This window comes from Acinonyx jubatus, chromosome A3, assembly GCF_027475565.1.
Source record: "Acinonyx jubatus isolate Ajub_Pintada_27869175 chromosome A3, VMU_Ajub_asm_v1.0, whole genome shotgun sequence".
In the NCBI taxonomy this organism is placed as follows: Eukaryota; Metazoa; Chordata; class Mammalia; order Carnivora; family Felidae; genus Acinonyx; species Acinonyx jubatus.
In genome coordinates, this window is record NC_069388.1 from 86411387 (window position 1) to 86427420 (window position 16034).

General features: G+C 51.8%; 1 protein-coding gene across 23 annotated transcripts in view; it reads left to right on the forward strand.

Moving 5' to 3' along the window:
* The first annotated feature begins 3452 nt into the window (after window positions 1–3452).
* The window catches only part of DYSF (dysferlin), a 224963-nt gene continuing 212381 nt past the window's right edge, over window positions 3453–16034 (forward strand). For 6 of the 23 annotated variants that reach the window (XM_027072222.2, XM_027072220.2, XM_027072227.2 and 3 more), the window contains exon 1: window positions 3454–4007. In XM_027072222.2, coding sequence (XP_026928023.2) covers window positions 3920–4007 — 88 coding nt within the window. In that variant the 5' untranslated portion in view covers window positions 3454–3919. Of the gene's footprint in view, window positions 4008–13399; window positions 13713–16034 lie in introns of those variants that run through there. The other 17 variants (XM_053200743.1, XM_027072221.2, XM_027072218.2 and 14 more) reach the window with 6 other exon arrangements.

Consider the following 16034-nt stretch of genomic DNA (forward strand, 5'->3'; position numbering starts at 1 on the left):
GTTCTGAATGCCTGCTCTTTTCAACAATGGTCTGATTGCATTGTCAGAGGCTTGGTGTATTAGTTTCCTGTGGCTGCTCTTAACCAATTGTCACAACTGTGGTAGTTACAACAACAAATTTATTCTTTCACAATTCTGGAGGCCAGAAGTCCAAGATCAAGGTGTCTCTTTTTTTTTCCAAATTTCTCCACTTTTCCATGTATGTGGTTCCTCTGAGCCTCCAGTTTTATTCAGTTCAGCTCCAGCCACACATAGAGGCTAGCATCCCTCAGTCTCAATTCCAAATTCTTGGAAAGAGAGCAGCAGATTGGTTCAGTGTTGAATCTTGAATTGGGTCTCTTTCCCTTTGCCAGGGGGTGGTCTCAAAGAATGTAGTTCTTTGAAATACAGAAGACACCCCAAACATATCCTACACATTGAGGAATAAAGTTGAGGTGCATTCTTACTAACCATTTATTTCTGTACAGAATGTCCTGTGGATAACAGGTTTGAAGAGAGTGGAGCCTGGCTGGCTTGGTCAGTAGAGCATGCAACTCTTGATCTCTGGGTCATGAGTGTGAGCTCCATGTTGTGGGGAGAGTTTACTTAAAAAGTTTGAAGAGAACCTGCTGCATGAATAAATAACATAGAGAAGTTGCAAGGGGATGGGTGTTTAACCGATAAAGAAAACTGGTTCTGGTCAAATCACTTTAGTCACACCACATTTGCAAGCAGCTAGGTGCTTCTGAGATCCAATTTTAGTTCTGCCTTAGAGCAGGTTCGTGTTACTTTATACATCTGAACAGAGCCAAACTGTACTTCTTTAAAAATAGATCTTAATTTGGGCTTTCCTTGTATCAACAGGGCCTCTTGCCTTCTTCCCAATGAAATTAAAGTTTACCCCCTACCTGGTACCCTTCTCTAAAACTTGAATCTGGCCAATTCCTGCCACATACAGGCACCCTATAAATGTTGGCTAAGTGAATGAATGAATGAGTCAATTACTTCATCCAAGCCAAAGTTTTTTTGTCCAGCAACATATAATGGCCAAGGTTAGCAGCAAGAAACCTGATCTACTCATACACTTGCTCTGCAGAACGTCCCTCCCACTTCCTCCCAGCTTTGCTCTACTTCCTTCCAACCCAATCTCAGTACCTTGGGTCACCATCCCTCTGCTGGAGCTTCTAACTGATCTCTTTGCCTTCAGTCTGGCGCCTTGCACTTCATTCTTCAAAAAGCAACCAGAGGGAGCATTTGAAAAGTAAATTAGATCCTGTCATTCCTCTGGACTACCTCAGGTCCTGTGTGGTTCTCTCAGACTCACCTCCTCCACACCTCCACACCTCCACACCCCCTACGCCCAGCCTGCTCTCCAGTCACAGTGGTCTTTCCCAGGCTCTCCCCAGAGCCTTGACCCAGAGCATTCTCTTACTGCTCTCTAGAACACCCTTTTTCTCTGCCGCAACCTCAGTCTTGCCCAATGAACTCCTAACTGGCCTTCACATCTCATCTCAGATACCTCTCATTGTTCCTAGGATACACGAGGGCTGCCATTTTCTGTCCTTTTTTGCTTTTACAGATTTGCACTGGTATATGATTGGCTTGACTATTTCATTAAGTGTCAGTTTCCTCCACTGAAGTGTATACTCCTTGAAATCAGAGACTATATTAGTTTCCTCAAACTACCATAACAATATACAGCAGACTGGGTGACTTAATAGCAATTTATTTTCTCACAGTTCTGGGAGCTAGAAATCCAAAATCCAGTTATTGGTTGGCAAATTTGATTTCTTCTGAAACCTTTTTCCTTGGCTTTGAGAGCCACCTTCTCACTGTATCCTCACATGGTCTTTCCTCTGTGTGCATGCATCCCTGGTGTCTCCATTCCAAATTTCCTCTTATAAGAACACTTGCTGGGGGCGCCTGGGTGGCTCAGTCAGTTAAGCATCTGATTTCGGCTAAGGTCATGATCTCGTGGTTCGTGAGTTGGAGCCCCACGTTGGGCTCTGCTGACAGCTCAGCCTGCTTCATATTCTGGGTCTCCTTCTCTCTCTGTCCCTCTCCTGCTCATGCTCTCTCTCACTCTCTCACTCTCTCAAAAATAAACATTAAAAAAAAAAAAAGAACACTTGTTGGATTGGATTAGAGCACACAGACTTGTTTTAACTTAATCACCTCTGTAAAGGCCCTATCTCTGAACACAGTCACATTCCTAACTGGGGGGTTAGGGCATATGGATTAACATATAGATTTTCAATTTATGGATTTGGCAGGGGGGGGGGAGGGGGGCGGGGAGGACAATTCAGCCCATAACAGGCACCATGCCACTTCTGCTCATCATTGTGTCCCCATCACCCAGGACAGTCCTGGCATGTAAGACTTGATATACGCCTGTTAAATGAATGATTGAATTTCAACCCCCATTTCCCCCTCCTCCCCAACCACATAGTGTGCTAGAGGCAAAGAAAAGAAGAGACACAGGTTGCTGCAGGAAATGTTTGCTGTCCTGATCCTAAAATTACAGACCTTTCAGGGAGGGTTGCTCCCACTCTTACCACCCGTGGGGCAAAAAGCCCCAGCAATCCGTTCCTGCCCTGGTGTGTGTGCTACCCCCATGGGTTGCTGGGAGAGAAGTTTTGCTGACAGGTGCACACCCATCAGAGTGGCCCTCTTTAGAAGGTGAGTCACCCAACTGCTGGGAATGTGGATCCACACAGCTCCCAGAAAGCAGTTTAGCAATAGGTACTAGGACCTAAAAAAAAAGTATGTCCTGCAACCTTATCATTCCAAAGCTGAAAATCCAATCTAAGGAACTAGCACAAGGGGCTCAAGATGGGGTTATATCCTAGTTTTTATACAAAAAAAAAAAAAGTATTTCTCACTGTTACGATAGTGATGTATAACAATGGGAAAGTTTTGTAAATCTAGTCCATTCATATGATACAAAAGTATGTAGCTATTGAAAAAATTGTCTATGAAAAATGAATAATGATGCAAGAAAATGTTACCTGAAAAAGCAGTGCACAGAACTGCATATACATTGATCTCAGAAATATAATAAATGCTCTACTTTACACACACACACACACACACACACACACACACACACTCAAGAGGGAAAAGCCTGGATTGGTAAATCTCCAAATGTTAATACTATTTTTTTCAGACTCAGAGATTTCTTTCTTTTTTTTTGTGTTAAAGGTACCAGATGTTGCTTTTATAGCCAGAAAGTGGGGGGCGGGGGGGGAGGGGGCGGTAAGCAAGAGTTTTTAAGGCAGCTAGACCAGGTCGGTCAATGAAATTCCTCAGCTCCTGGCTTCTCGGGAAAGCGCAGTCCCTGCGCCTGCTCCCCAACTGGTCCTCAGAGCGGCCCGCTGACGCCGACCGACCGGGAGTGCTCAAATCCCCGCGTCGGGAGGAGGCGACAGACTTGGCGAGGAGCGAGGCCGGGGGTGGAAGGTCGGGGGAGGGGCAGAGCCTTTCTCCCATTTGGAGCGAGATCTGGACTGCGCTGGGCGTCCTGAGCCCTGGGCCAGCCCTCCGCCATCGCGGCCGCCGCCCAGTCCGCTCTTCCCCAGCCAGGTGCAAAATGCCTTGTCATTGGGAGAGTCTGCGGCCGGAGCATTGAATTACAGCTCGGCCGAGCCGGGTAGGGCGGCGGGGGTGGAAGATGAGCAGAAGCCCCAGTTCTCAGAGCGCCTGCTGACAAGCTGGTAAGCGCAGAGGGTGCGAGGACCGCGTGTAGCCCACTGGAGCAGCCCGGGGCTGGCCTGTTCCTCTTTAAGAGCAGAAGATCTGAGCCGGCAGCCAGCGATCCCAAACGGCCTCCCTCCTCCAGCCTTCTCCAGCGAGAAGACCCACGAGCTGCGCCTAGATCCTCCACGACCTTCTCCAGCCCTCTCCGCGCCCTGGGCGCACGGGGCCCTTTCTCGCGCCAGTCATGTTGAGAGTCTTCATCCTCTACGCCGAGAACGTCCACACCCCAGACACCGATATCAGCGATGCCTACTGCTCAGCGGTGTTTGCAGGTAGGAGGGGCCTGCATCCCCGCCGGGCGGAGGGATGGGGGAGGGGGGGTTGGTCAGAGACGGGACACCTCAGACCTCCACCCAGAGGGCACGGGGATGGGAGAGAAGAGACTCCACGCCCCAGCCAGACTGACTTTGAGTGTTGGAAAGACACACATCCTCAGAAAGGGGTGACCCAGAGGGAAACTGAGGCAATGAGTGAGGTGATTGAGCAGCGCTTCTCTGGATCCTGGAAGCTGAACCCAGGTTGGGGCTAAAGTGGGCCTGGAAGTTGGAAGTTGGGGTCAGCACCTCTCCTCTCACTCTTTTGGGTCTCTTAGCAGAGGTCTTCCCGCACTGTACTGCGGGGATCTCCTCCTCTCCACCGAAGGCTGGGTCCCAGGCCTATTTATAGCCCTGCTGTCTTCCCCGGGGCCTGGGCCTGGCTGCTCTCCGAGGCCTCAGCTCTCTATCACAGGCTGAGCTGGCAGGCAGGCGGCCACTGGGGGCAGAGGCGGCGCTCTCCTGTCCAGGGATCCTACTCTGGCTTTCCGCACAGGATGGGGGAAATTTAGCAGCTGGCAGGGCTGACACCAGCACCAGCCTCTAGGAACTTTCTCCCTTCTCCCCTCTCCTCCCACCAGACTGGAGCTTGTTGGGGAGTGGTATCTGGGGAGTGGTATCTTCATCATCCTTGAACAGAGGAGCCTACTCCCCTATCAGATTGGGACCTCCCACAGTAAAGTCTTCCCATGGTCATGACTGAACTTTTTCTCCAGGAAGTGAGGACCAGGCCCAATCTGCTTCCTGGGACTGCCTTCACAGTCAAGCCAGAGCTGTGGTCTACCCCGCTGGGTTTTTAGGTTTAGAGCCAATGGGGGGGGGGGGGGCGGGGAGGACCAGAGCCAAGGGTATGAGAGTCCAGCCCCCAGCCCCAACCCAGTGGGTTTGTTCTCAGTCTCTATTACTTATCACTTCCCTTCTCTCCAGAGACCTGGCTTCATCTCAGGCCCTCAGAAATCATAACATCCAACAGACCTCCCTTTTCAGTTTCGTGAGTTCCTGGATATACCTGTTTGTTCCCAGACGCCCGATGCCTATGTACATATGTGTTCCGAGACACATGTACACCCAGGACTGCATATGACATCTGTGATGTTCCAAGGGGTAGAGGTTCAGAGAAAGAAGGCGTGTGTCCACCACAGCACACAAAGACATGTCAGAACAGGTGCATGTGCACACACACTCCTGGATGTGAAATTTGGGGCTTCTCAAGGAGGAGTCACTGAATGAGCCTGTGACCTGGGAAGCAGCCTGAGCCAAGAGGAGGGATAGAAGGGGAGTGGGAGGTGACACTACAGATGTTTTTTTGCTAACGTGTTGTTTTGACCTGTTCTCCACCAGTTTCCCACAGTTTTCTCCGGAAATGAAATTTATCCAGGTGTTTCCAGGGGAAAGACAAAGGCACAAATGGGGGGCCTCCACACTTCCTCTGCATCCTCAGCACTGGGCATGTCAGGCCAGGCCAGCAGCCTCACGAAGGGCCCAGGGCTCCTAGTTGCTCAGCTGCAGGGAGCATCATACCCACCGTGAATATCCCCCTAGCTGAGGGGAAGGAGGGTACTGTCATCTTGGAGGGAGGGGGAAACCCTGTGCTTGAATAGCTGCCTCTTGCTCCAGTGCCCTAGCCCCCATCACAGTGCCCTAGGCCAAGGGCTGAACAAGCTTTGCAAATGGCACCCTCTAGAGCTGTCCAATGCATAAAAGAACCTCAAGGGGGGCCACCATGGAGCCCTGCCTGTGTTCTCAGGGGTCTTGTCTCCTCTGGTGTCCATTCAGCCTGAACCAGATTTTTCTTCCCTGATCACAACCTCTCCCACCCTCCCCCACCCCTAATACACACACACACACACACACACACACACACACACACACACACACATACTTGTCTCATAATTCATGGTTCCCCTACCCATGCCAGGCCCTGAACCCTAGTAGAAGAAAGGAAAGAATGAATAATGTATGGGGAAGCACTTTCTAACCCCTGAAGTGCTTTACCCACAGGAGTACTGCTGGTGTGGCTCCTCTCCTGTCATTATTTCAACCCCAAGGGCTGTCTGTGGGGCCATCTTCCCCATCCTGCATCCGTCATCCTCCCTTGGTGTCCCTGACTCGCCCCTCCCCCCACCTGCGTGATGTCAGTCTGCAGCCTTGCCCTTTGCCTGCTGCCTGGCTCCCCTGGGTGGTCGGTCTCCCCTTCCCTGGGAGAAAGGAAGTAGGCTGTCTGCGCTGACAGTGAGTGCCCCCAGAGGGGGCTGGTGAGCCCACACTCCCAGTCACCGGGAATGCAGTCCCTCCCTCCCCCAGCCCTGGACACATTCCACCTCCTGCACTGTCCCTGCTCTTAACCCAAGTCCAAATTTGGCCTCCCTGCCGCATTTAGGCCTGTTCACCCTCCTTCTCCCAGCCAGAGCCAAGTTGGCGAATGATTACACAGAAGGCCCCAGTCTCAGGGACACACTATCACTACTCAGAGCCAAACACCCTTCTGGGGAGTAGTCCCTCACCAGTTAGCCAGACCCTTTAGGTGTTGGGCCCATAAAGCTCCTCCTTTGGCTACCTGATTATAATATCCCATAATGACACCTCCTCTGTGCACACATAAATTCATGTCATGCTCACAGCAGCTTTGTGAGGCCAAAAGGCAGGGATATTTTTCCTCTTTAGAGATGAACAAATAGGCCCAGAGAAGTGCAAGGGCCTGGCCAAGGTCATACAGGGGCTAAAGCACCTCCTATCCTCACCCCCACCCCCCTCTTCACCGCCCTCTGTTGTTCTCAGCATCCATGGCTCATGAATAAGCATACCATGTGCTGCCCACACCCAGGCACCATGAGCCTGAGCCAGCACGGGTGGGGTGGGGGGGGGGTGCTTGGGGTACCTGGCATGGGGCTGAGTCAAAGTAGGGGGCAGTGCAAGGCTGCAGGGCACACAATATAAGACAAATGACTAATAGATGGAGGATTCTGGTTTTGAAAATGTACATTCATCACAAGGAGAGAGAATGGGCATTCATTTAAGTACAAACAATGTACCATTTTCAGCTGCTGTTTCTTTAAAACCCCATAACAATCCTTTGAAAGAGACATATTTAGGGACGCCTGGGTGGCTCAGCTTTTGACTCAGTCAAAGCATTTGACTTTGGCTCAGATCATGATCTTGGTTCTTGAGTTCAGGCCCAGCATTGGGCTCTCTGCTGTTGGCACAGAGCCCACTTCAGATCCTTTGTCTCTCTCTTTCTCTCTCCCCTGCTTGCACTCTGTCACTCTCAAAAAAATAATCTTTGAAAGAGACGTATTTAACTGATACCGAGTTTAGTAGGTGCTAGGCACTGTTCTAAATAAAACTCATTAACCGTGAGCTACATCATGTTCCAGCTATAATTTGTACCAGGCACTTGTATGTAAACACTTAACCCTCCTAGCAACCATATATAATAGCAACTGTCACCCCCATTTTACAGATGAGAAAACTGGCACAAAGTGGTTACGTTATACACTGGTAAGTAGTGGAGTTGGGAATCGAGCTCATGCAATCTGGCTCCAGAGCTCCATCTTTCACTGTTTCACGATTTCCTTTGGGTCATAATTACCTTTGATTTTCAAGGGACAAGCAGTAAAAGGTGGAGGGGCAGGATTTGAACCCAGGTCTGCTCACACCCTGGAGTCCAGTCTCTTTGACACAGTCTCTTGGCACTCAATGCATACTAGCTATTATTACTAATATTATATATGATTATATATATATTTATTATAATAATTATTATAGTTAACATGCATTGTACATGTACAAGGAAATCACTTCACACATCCAAGAAGACTGTCACTATCTTTTTTGCCTGGTCATTCCTATCATCAGCTGCATCACACTGGGCACAAGGGGCTCAGTGGTGAGTGGCCATCCCCTCTGCCTCAAGGGACCCTGGTCCTATCTCCTCTGGCTGCCCACTCTGGAGCAGCCCCTTCTGAGCTGAAGGCATTTGTCCACCTGCCTGATGTCTGGCCGCGGCCATCACCGTGGTGGTAGGTCTTTCTTGGGACAAATATTCCTCTGGTGACCCTTCAAGCCTCTCCCCAGGTCAAAGTCATGCTCAATCTCAGCTATCTGTATGCTAATCTCTTTCCAAATTGCTTCGTTAGAATGAAATGTTAGCCAGTAGAGTGCTAACATCTACTGTAACCTACTGTGCGCCAGCCATTGTGCCGGAAGGGCTATCGTTCAGTTTCAATCCTCCCAACAGCTCTGTGAAGTATCATTCTCTTGATTTCACAGAAGTGGAAGCAGACTCTCAAAGATCAAGTCACATGCCTCGGGTCACACAGCTAGAAAAGGGTGGACTGGGATGGAGGCCCAGGACCATCTGATTGTTCCCACTACAAGATGGTTCTGCCCAGGAAGTCACATGATCATGGCCATGGCCAGAGTCACTGCTGCCTGTACATTCTACACCCTTGGTGGATACACAGGTGCCCTTTCAGTCCCAGCTTTGGATTGGGCTATCAATGGAGCACGTATCCTTCAGTGAATGTGAGGGGAGAGGGCAGAAGGATGCCTTGGACTGTCCATACTCTTGGAAGTTCTTGGACCTTGACACTTGTGCCCTGAAGGAATCCTGTAAATTCACAGGCAGAGTCTTCATCTCAAGGTTGGTATCATTGAGCAGAGGGGCAAGGTGTGTTTGCTTCTTGGTCACCCCACGTCAGGCCTTGGTAAAAAGAGAGACCTGAGCCAGAAGATACCAGTCGGCCCAACTCCAACAACAAGAAGAATCTCAGTTGGAAGTACCTCTTCTTCGATTGACAGGGAGGTAGGACCCCTAATAGGTGACAGAAGAGGGCAGGGACCAAAAACTCACATGCCTAGGGGAGCCTGGGAGGTGGTGTAACTAAGATGAGGTCAGAAGGAAAAGCACATGCGCGTTGGGTAAGTGGTGGCAAGTGGAGTGAGCTGAGAGTGCACGGCTCACTGCACAGGTGCCAGATAGGCACTGTCAGGCAGAGAATTTGGGCCCGTGTGCCAGCTTCTCTGGTTTTTCAAGAGAAGCTATAAACTCAGATTTGTAGGAGAAACCTCCTGATGTTTAATTAAGGTATTATTTTGTTATAAAACATTGTGTTGCTCAAAGACAATAGGTCTGTAGGCCGAATGCACCCCCAGGGGACACCAATGACAGTGTGTGAAGCACGGTGTTTCATTCAATCTTGGAGACCTTAGTCCTGGGCTCTTGGGATAACAGACAGCCAGTCTCCTCTCTCTTGGGATTATCAGTCAGCACCTATCTGTGAATACACCGATGGGGCAATGGGGCAAATCGAGGAGAACTCTAGTCCCTTCCTCCTCATCTCTATCAGCCCTGAAATGTTGTTGTAGTTAACGTGACATCTTAAGTAAAGTCCGGGCTTGCTATGCAGACTCAGCTTCAAAACAGGTCCCCTCACCGCCTTGCTACCTCTCAGTGGCTCCTATGCTGGCCCTACCACCTTCACAGAGGTACTGGGGTAGTCTGGGGTGCTGAGGAGCTGTCCCGTACCTGAGCTTCAGGTGGGGTGCAAACCTGGCTATTAGTGAGCCCTAACTAATGGTGGTGTGAACACGATAGTCTCTCTCACTTACCTCCTAGTTGATGTTTAGGCAGTTCTGGCCAGTAAGGTTCTGACCCACAGGGCTGTCTAGCACCAGATCCTCCTGTCTTGTTGCTCTGCTATTCCCGGGGGTCCCCTTGACAACATGGTTGGTGACTTCACCATCACAACCTGTATCACAGCACAGGCAGGCGTGCCTCTTCCCTATAAGGATACAATCAGACAGTTCTGTACATTCTGCTCATACCCTGCTAGCCATCACTTGGTTTCGTGGCCATATCTAGTTGTGAGGCCGTATCTAGTTTCTATTTGGGTGGCCATGTGTCCAGGTAAAACTGTGCAACATTTCTGTAGAAGAAGGGGAGAACATATAGAAAGGCGACAAGTTGAGGGCCCAGCTGGCTGTCCATGAGAACTGCATTCCTGATACAAGTCCCTTTGGGAGGAAGCCCCCTTTAGGACAAGGCTGCAAAGGTCTCCAAAGGAGATGTCTCCAAAGGAACAGTCAGTTATCTCATCAGGAAGCAGCGAACAGCAGCCAGGCTGGGAAGCTGGAAGTTGGAATGGGAAAGGGGCCTCAGGAAGTGTCCGGGGCTCAGGCCACCAGCTGCTGCTTTTCTGGTTTACAGAACAGATGTGTGGAGCCCCTGTTGCTGGGACACAAGCCAATGTTTGTATGTACGAGTCCTTTGGAATATTCCTCTGGAAATATCAGATATGCCCCCCTACAGATTTCCTGTGCTACCTCTGATGGATTCAAGCAGGAGGAGGTGGCGGGGTGTGGAGAGCTGGGGGAAAGGAACACAGCCTGGAATCACTGGGACAGTAAAAAATATCCCAAATCATCATATCCAAAACTCCCTCAGGGGGCAGTACTGCCCTCTTTGAGAACCACTGGCTTAATCTCATCATGGGGCGGAAAGGACACTGGGGAACCAAGTCCACTGGCCACTACGCCAACCGCAGGCCGGCCCTCACTGTGCACTGGGAATACCTGGCTGATTGAGATGTCCTTGGTCTCTCCCCTCCTTGACCCCACCATCCAGCTAGACCTCGAGCAGGTAATTACACAGTTACTCCTTATAATTGCAATGAATGCCAAGAATAAAAGTGTGGCTGTCCAGTTGTTTGCCAGAGGGACCCATCCTAGGCCAGGATGTCAGAGACGGCTTCCCCTGGGGCGCAGTATGTAAGCTGAGGCCTGAGAATGCATGGGGGTTGCCCTGTAAAGAGAGAGGGGAAGGCGTTCACAAGCAGAGGAGACGGCAGGGCTCCAAGTTGGAAGAGAGCTCAGCATGTTCCCAAACCTGAGAAGCCATAGGAGCTGGGACTCAGAGAGTGAGGGGTGGAGTGGCCTTTCTCAGTGGGTGGAGGTGAGGGATCTGGGCTTCATCCCAAGAGCAAGGGAGGCCTTTGAGGCCTGATCATATCTGTCGTAAGATCACCTGGCCCCAGTGTAGATAATGGACTAGAGGTGACCAGCTGGGAGGCCCCTGCAGTGGCCCAGGCAGGAGAGGGTAGTAGAGAAAATGCCTCAGTGGAGGCATTTGGATACTGTGGGCACATAGATGCTACCAAAGTCATGGGTGTCAGCAAGGAAGATTTAAGCTTCAAGTAAGTGAGATCTTGCCTCAAGTAGGCTTTAATAATTAACAGTCTTAGGGTGACCTTCCTTCGCAATACATGCCCCCTTGGAGGGAACTCCCATCGAGTACTAGGCCCCAGTAGGATCCAGAGACATGGTGGGTTCTGTGCATATACAGCGTACAGCTCCAGAGTCACCTCAGACCCAGGCAGACCATTTTTCTCTCCGGTCTGCTGCCACAGGTGTCTGCTGCATCCTAGAGATGGTAGGCCAATGGGATCCTCATACTTCCTTATTCTTAAAAATCAGGGGAGGGAGTTGGGCTTGTCCGTTTCCAGAGTAAAAGCCCATCCCTTCTGGAGAACAACTCAGGACGTATGTCTGGTGCTAAAGCAAGAGCCGTTGCCAGGAGATGGGCTCAGATAGATCAGGATCTACCTGGAGCTGGGCCTGGGGGGTCATACCTGAACAGCTGCGTTCTGCTAAGAGGGATGAAGGAGGTCTGAATGTTGGAGAGGAAGCAAGTGTCCACCTCATTATGAAGGTAGTGGGGTCACCCAGGGAGAGTGGGAGAGTCCGGAGGAAGTCCCCAGCCAGCTAGAAAAGGTGCAACCTTTAAGGTTGGGGAGAAGACAGACTCAGACTTGTCACTGAAGGGGTGGGATCCAGTGCCCAAGTGTCCAGCCGGTCTTAGGAGTATAGATGTTTCATTCATAAAAAAATGGGAGAGAAGGTTGGCGCACCTGGGTGGCTCAGTCATTGAGCTTCCGACTCTTGGTTTGGGCTCAGGTCATGATCTCACAGTTGGTGAGTTTGAGCTCCACATCGGGCTCTGCGCTGAGCATGGAGCCTGCTTGGGATTCTCTTTCTGTCTCCTTCTGTGCTTCTCCCCCAAGCACGCACGCGCGCGCTCTCTCTCTCTCTAAAAATAAATAAAATGAAAAACAATTAAAAATGGGAGAGAAGGCAAAGGATTTGGGCACAGATGCTGATGGGGGTTAGGAGCCTGGGAGCCTGGGGGAAGTTCTGTACTCAGTAAATAGGAAGCAAACAGAGTGAGGGTGGCTTGGCGTGTTGTAGGTTTGGGGAGAGAGAAGTATGACAGTCCTCTCTGAAGAGACTGTGGAAAGATTGCTTGCTGGGTAGCAGTCAGGGTGCACCTGAGTCAGGAGTCACGGTTATCAAGTGGTGGGGGCAGGTTAGATCTGCGATTCTCCAACATCTTCGGTGCAGGGTGGAGTAAGCAGAGTTGGATTTCACCAGGTTATGGTTTACCCACATGAAAAATGCTGGAGCCTCTAAGTAAGAGAGGGGAAAGCGAGTTGAGAGGTTTTGCGGGAGAATGATGACTAGTCACTGAATTCAGGCTAAGGACCAGTGAGGAGGTGGAGGAGGGGCAGTGTCCTGCCCCGTGCTAGGTGCTGCGGTGTAGGGGTGTAGAGATGAGAAGCCAGGGCTCCCGTGGTCGAGAAGTCCACCAGCTGCAAAGGACCCGACAAGCACTCAAGGCTCGGGCTAAACTCAATTCCTCCCCCCTGTAGGGGGCGAGGGGGCCTGGAGGTTGCTGTCGAGGCGGTGGCAGGGGGACCGAGTGGGCAGCGTGTGGATCGGTGTGCTTCAGGGAACGCAATATAATTTAAATACCTCAGCGCACGGAGACGAGCGACCCCAGACTGCTTGGAGAAGCTGAGGGGCGGGTTCGCGAGGGCTCGGGCCGGTCCGGGAGTGTTTCCAGAACGGCCGCCTGGGCACCGCGGGCGGGTAATTGGTCGGGCGGCGCGAAGCCGGGGGCTCGGGTTGGAGCGTGTCGCCCCGCCGCTCCGCACACTCGCTGCAACTGGTAGTTTTCCGCAGACTCTCGCGTTCTTGCGGCCGGATGTCCCCTCCTCCCGCCTTCGCTCGTTCCCCAGTCTCCCGGCGTCCTAGGCGTGCGGAGCCTGGCTGGGCGCAGCGGGGTGCAGAGCCGCGGCCTCCCGCGAGGTCGGCACTGGTGCGCTCCGGCCCCGGCGGGCAGAGCGCCGGGCTCGAGTCGCCGGCGCCTGGCTCAGCTGTGCGCTCCGCGTCAGCGCCGCTTCCGTTCCCGGCCCGGGGCGGGTATCAGCCGAGGGGGACCAGCGCAGCCACCGGCGCCCATCTGACCCCAGCCCCGCCCCGCCCGCCACCCGCGGGGCGGGCCTGGGCGGGGGCTAGGGCCGGGCGGGGGTGGGACGGTCCGCCCAGCGGGTATCCTGTGTCCTCCCCGCGGCCTCGGCCGGGCGCGCGGACTTCTTCGCGGAAGCGCAGCGAAGGCGACTGCTCCCCTCTGGCGCGGGTGCCGCGGTGCCGGGCTCTCGCTCGCTGGTGCCCGGGCCCCCTGCTCCCGCTCCCGTCCTGCCCGCGTGCCTCTGCGCGCCCGGGGCGGCCCAACCATGCTGTGCTGCCTGCTGGTGAGGGCCAGCAACCTCCCCAGTGTGAAGAAGGACCGGCGCAGCGACCCGGTCGCCAGCCTGACTTTCCGAGGTGAGAGCCCCTTGGCCGCGGCACCCGCGCGCCCGCGCCGCCCGACCCTCCGCGCGCGGCCGCGTCTGCGGCCACGGCTCCGGCACTAACCCTAGCCCAGGGCACGGGGACAGAAATCTCAGCCCTGCAGGGAGGGCGAGGAGGATGAACCAGAGCATAATAAATACCAGAGTGCTCTGCAGTTTTGGAAAACGGAAAGTGCTATAGTAGGTAATAGTTGCCGCTTTTCTAAGACCCGTTCCCGGAGGTATGATGCGAGAACCCTTTACCGGGCAGTGAGGCTAAGGGCGAGAAAAGAAAGATGGGTGCAGAACAGAGAGAGGAATCCGGCTCGCTTACAAACTGGGCGTGTAGATGGTGTGCTTTTGAAGTTGTGTCTTTATTTCATTCATTCATTCATTCGCCCGTCTTTATTGAACACTGGCCGTATTGAATCCGCCATGCCTCAATTGGGAAGAAAAGGAACAAAATAGGAGCGATATGGCCTTGACGCCAGAATTTTGAGCGGTGTCAAGGATGTTTTTCAGAATTCGAAGAGCCTAAGCATCTACATGAGGTGTTTAGACAAGAGAGGGTCTCTCTCTCTCTCTGGAGCAACAAAGGACTCCTAACCCCCCTTCTCACCATGTACCCTTAACCCATCCCCTTTAAGGTAGACATTCTCATGGGAGGAGGTGTCTCAAGAGGGGGAAGGAGAAAAGGAAGGATATGTTAAAATGAAGAGAAGGAACAATGGCTGTGAGTCAGGACCCCAGTTCTGCAAAGAAAGATAAATGAGGAGAGGAGAGAGGGTTTCTCTCTTACCAAAAGTAGAGGGAAAAGTGGCCGGTGTTTTCCTGAGATTTGAAAGCAGTGAGGGCACCAGGGGGCTCTTTAGCTCTGACCCAGGATCTCCATCCGGACTTCAAGCTCCTCAAACTAATAATGACCATAGATGGCAGACACAATGTGGCAAAGTGAGAAATACTCACATTTATTCTTTGTTATGGGACAGTTTACGTTTTATCCCTCTTTTGAAAAATGTAAGTAAACACATTTTGGAAAGCTTTGCTCTTTTCATGAGCTGGTGACATTACTGGATGCCTACTATGAAATGCAACTTCACGACAAGGTCGCTAGCTCATCTGCCTAAGCCATTCCCTTATAGAAATTGTGGGTCCACCTCTGGCTGGAAAAGAAGTTCTGTAAGGGTCTTGAGACCAGGGGCCTAAAGAAGCTTAGGCCTCCTGGATGCTTTGGGATCTGTTCACAGCTCTTTCCCCCTGGTTCTGGAACAGTCTTGTGGTAACTCCCAATCTCTCCGTTCTGCAGATAAGGAAATGGAAACCTGGGGAAGCCATGTGTCCAGGTCAGTGGTCATGGCAGGGAGTGCTTGGAGTGGGCAGTGCCCTTGGGTCAGGAAGGTGACCACATCTGTTGAGGCCCCTGTTGGCTGTTGCCCTGGCCCAGGTACCCCATTCAGCGGCTATCCTCTCAGTATTCACAACCCCCCCCGACCCCTTGTGTTGCTTTACTATTTATTTGCATTGATAAACTCCTAGCAAAATGGAAATATAATAGAATGTAACATCTCCATCTGTTCAAAGCCTATTGTTTTTCAAAGCTCTGCTGCAATGCCACCTTCTCCAAGAAGGCACCCAGGCTTCCGCTGGCATTCACGAGTCTCTTCTCTCTGTGTGTACAGCACCTTACTAGGTCTGCTAGAGTGCTCACCCCAGCCAGCCTGTGCCCAGCACTCAGATCCATGCTTAGAATGCTGTGACTGCTTGAGAGCAGCAGCCTGTCCTATTTATCAGGATGCCCAGTGCTGAGCACAAAGCAGTTCTCTGTAGTGTTCGTGTGCTTTCTGGCCCAGGCTCTGACCATCCTTCAGATGTGCCTGAAGCCTCATGCAGTCTGGGCCAGTGGTCCTCATACTTGCTGTGCCTGAGAATCCTCTGGATTCTGATCCAGCAAGGTCCAAGAGGCCTGAGACTCAGCGCTTAACATCTACTTGATGCAGAACATTTTGGAAGCACACTTTAAGAGAAATTGATGTGAGATGTGGTGAAATGTGAAATTAATGTCATTCCCTCCCCCACTCCCACCCCAGAGGCTATTCATACTGCAGTCCATGGCTGAGTTGACACTTAGGGGGAGAGGCCATTAGAATCAGACCCAGAATTTACAGATCATTTAGGCTGGGGTGCTCTACCCTGGCTGCACAACAGAACACGTGGAGAGCTTTAAAAAAGACCGCTACCAACCTCCTTATCCCCTCTTCGCTTGAATCTCTGGAGGAGGGGCCCAGATATAGGTGTTTCTAAAAATTCTCCAATGTTT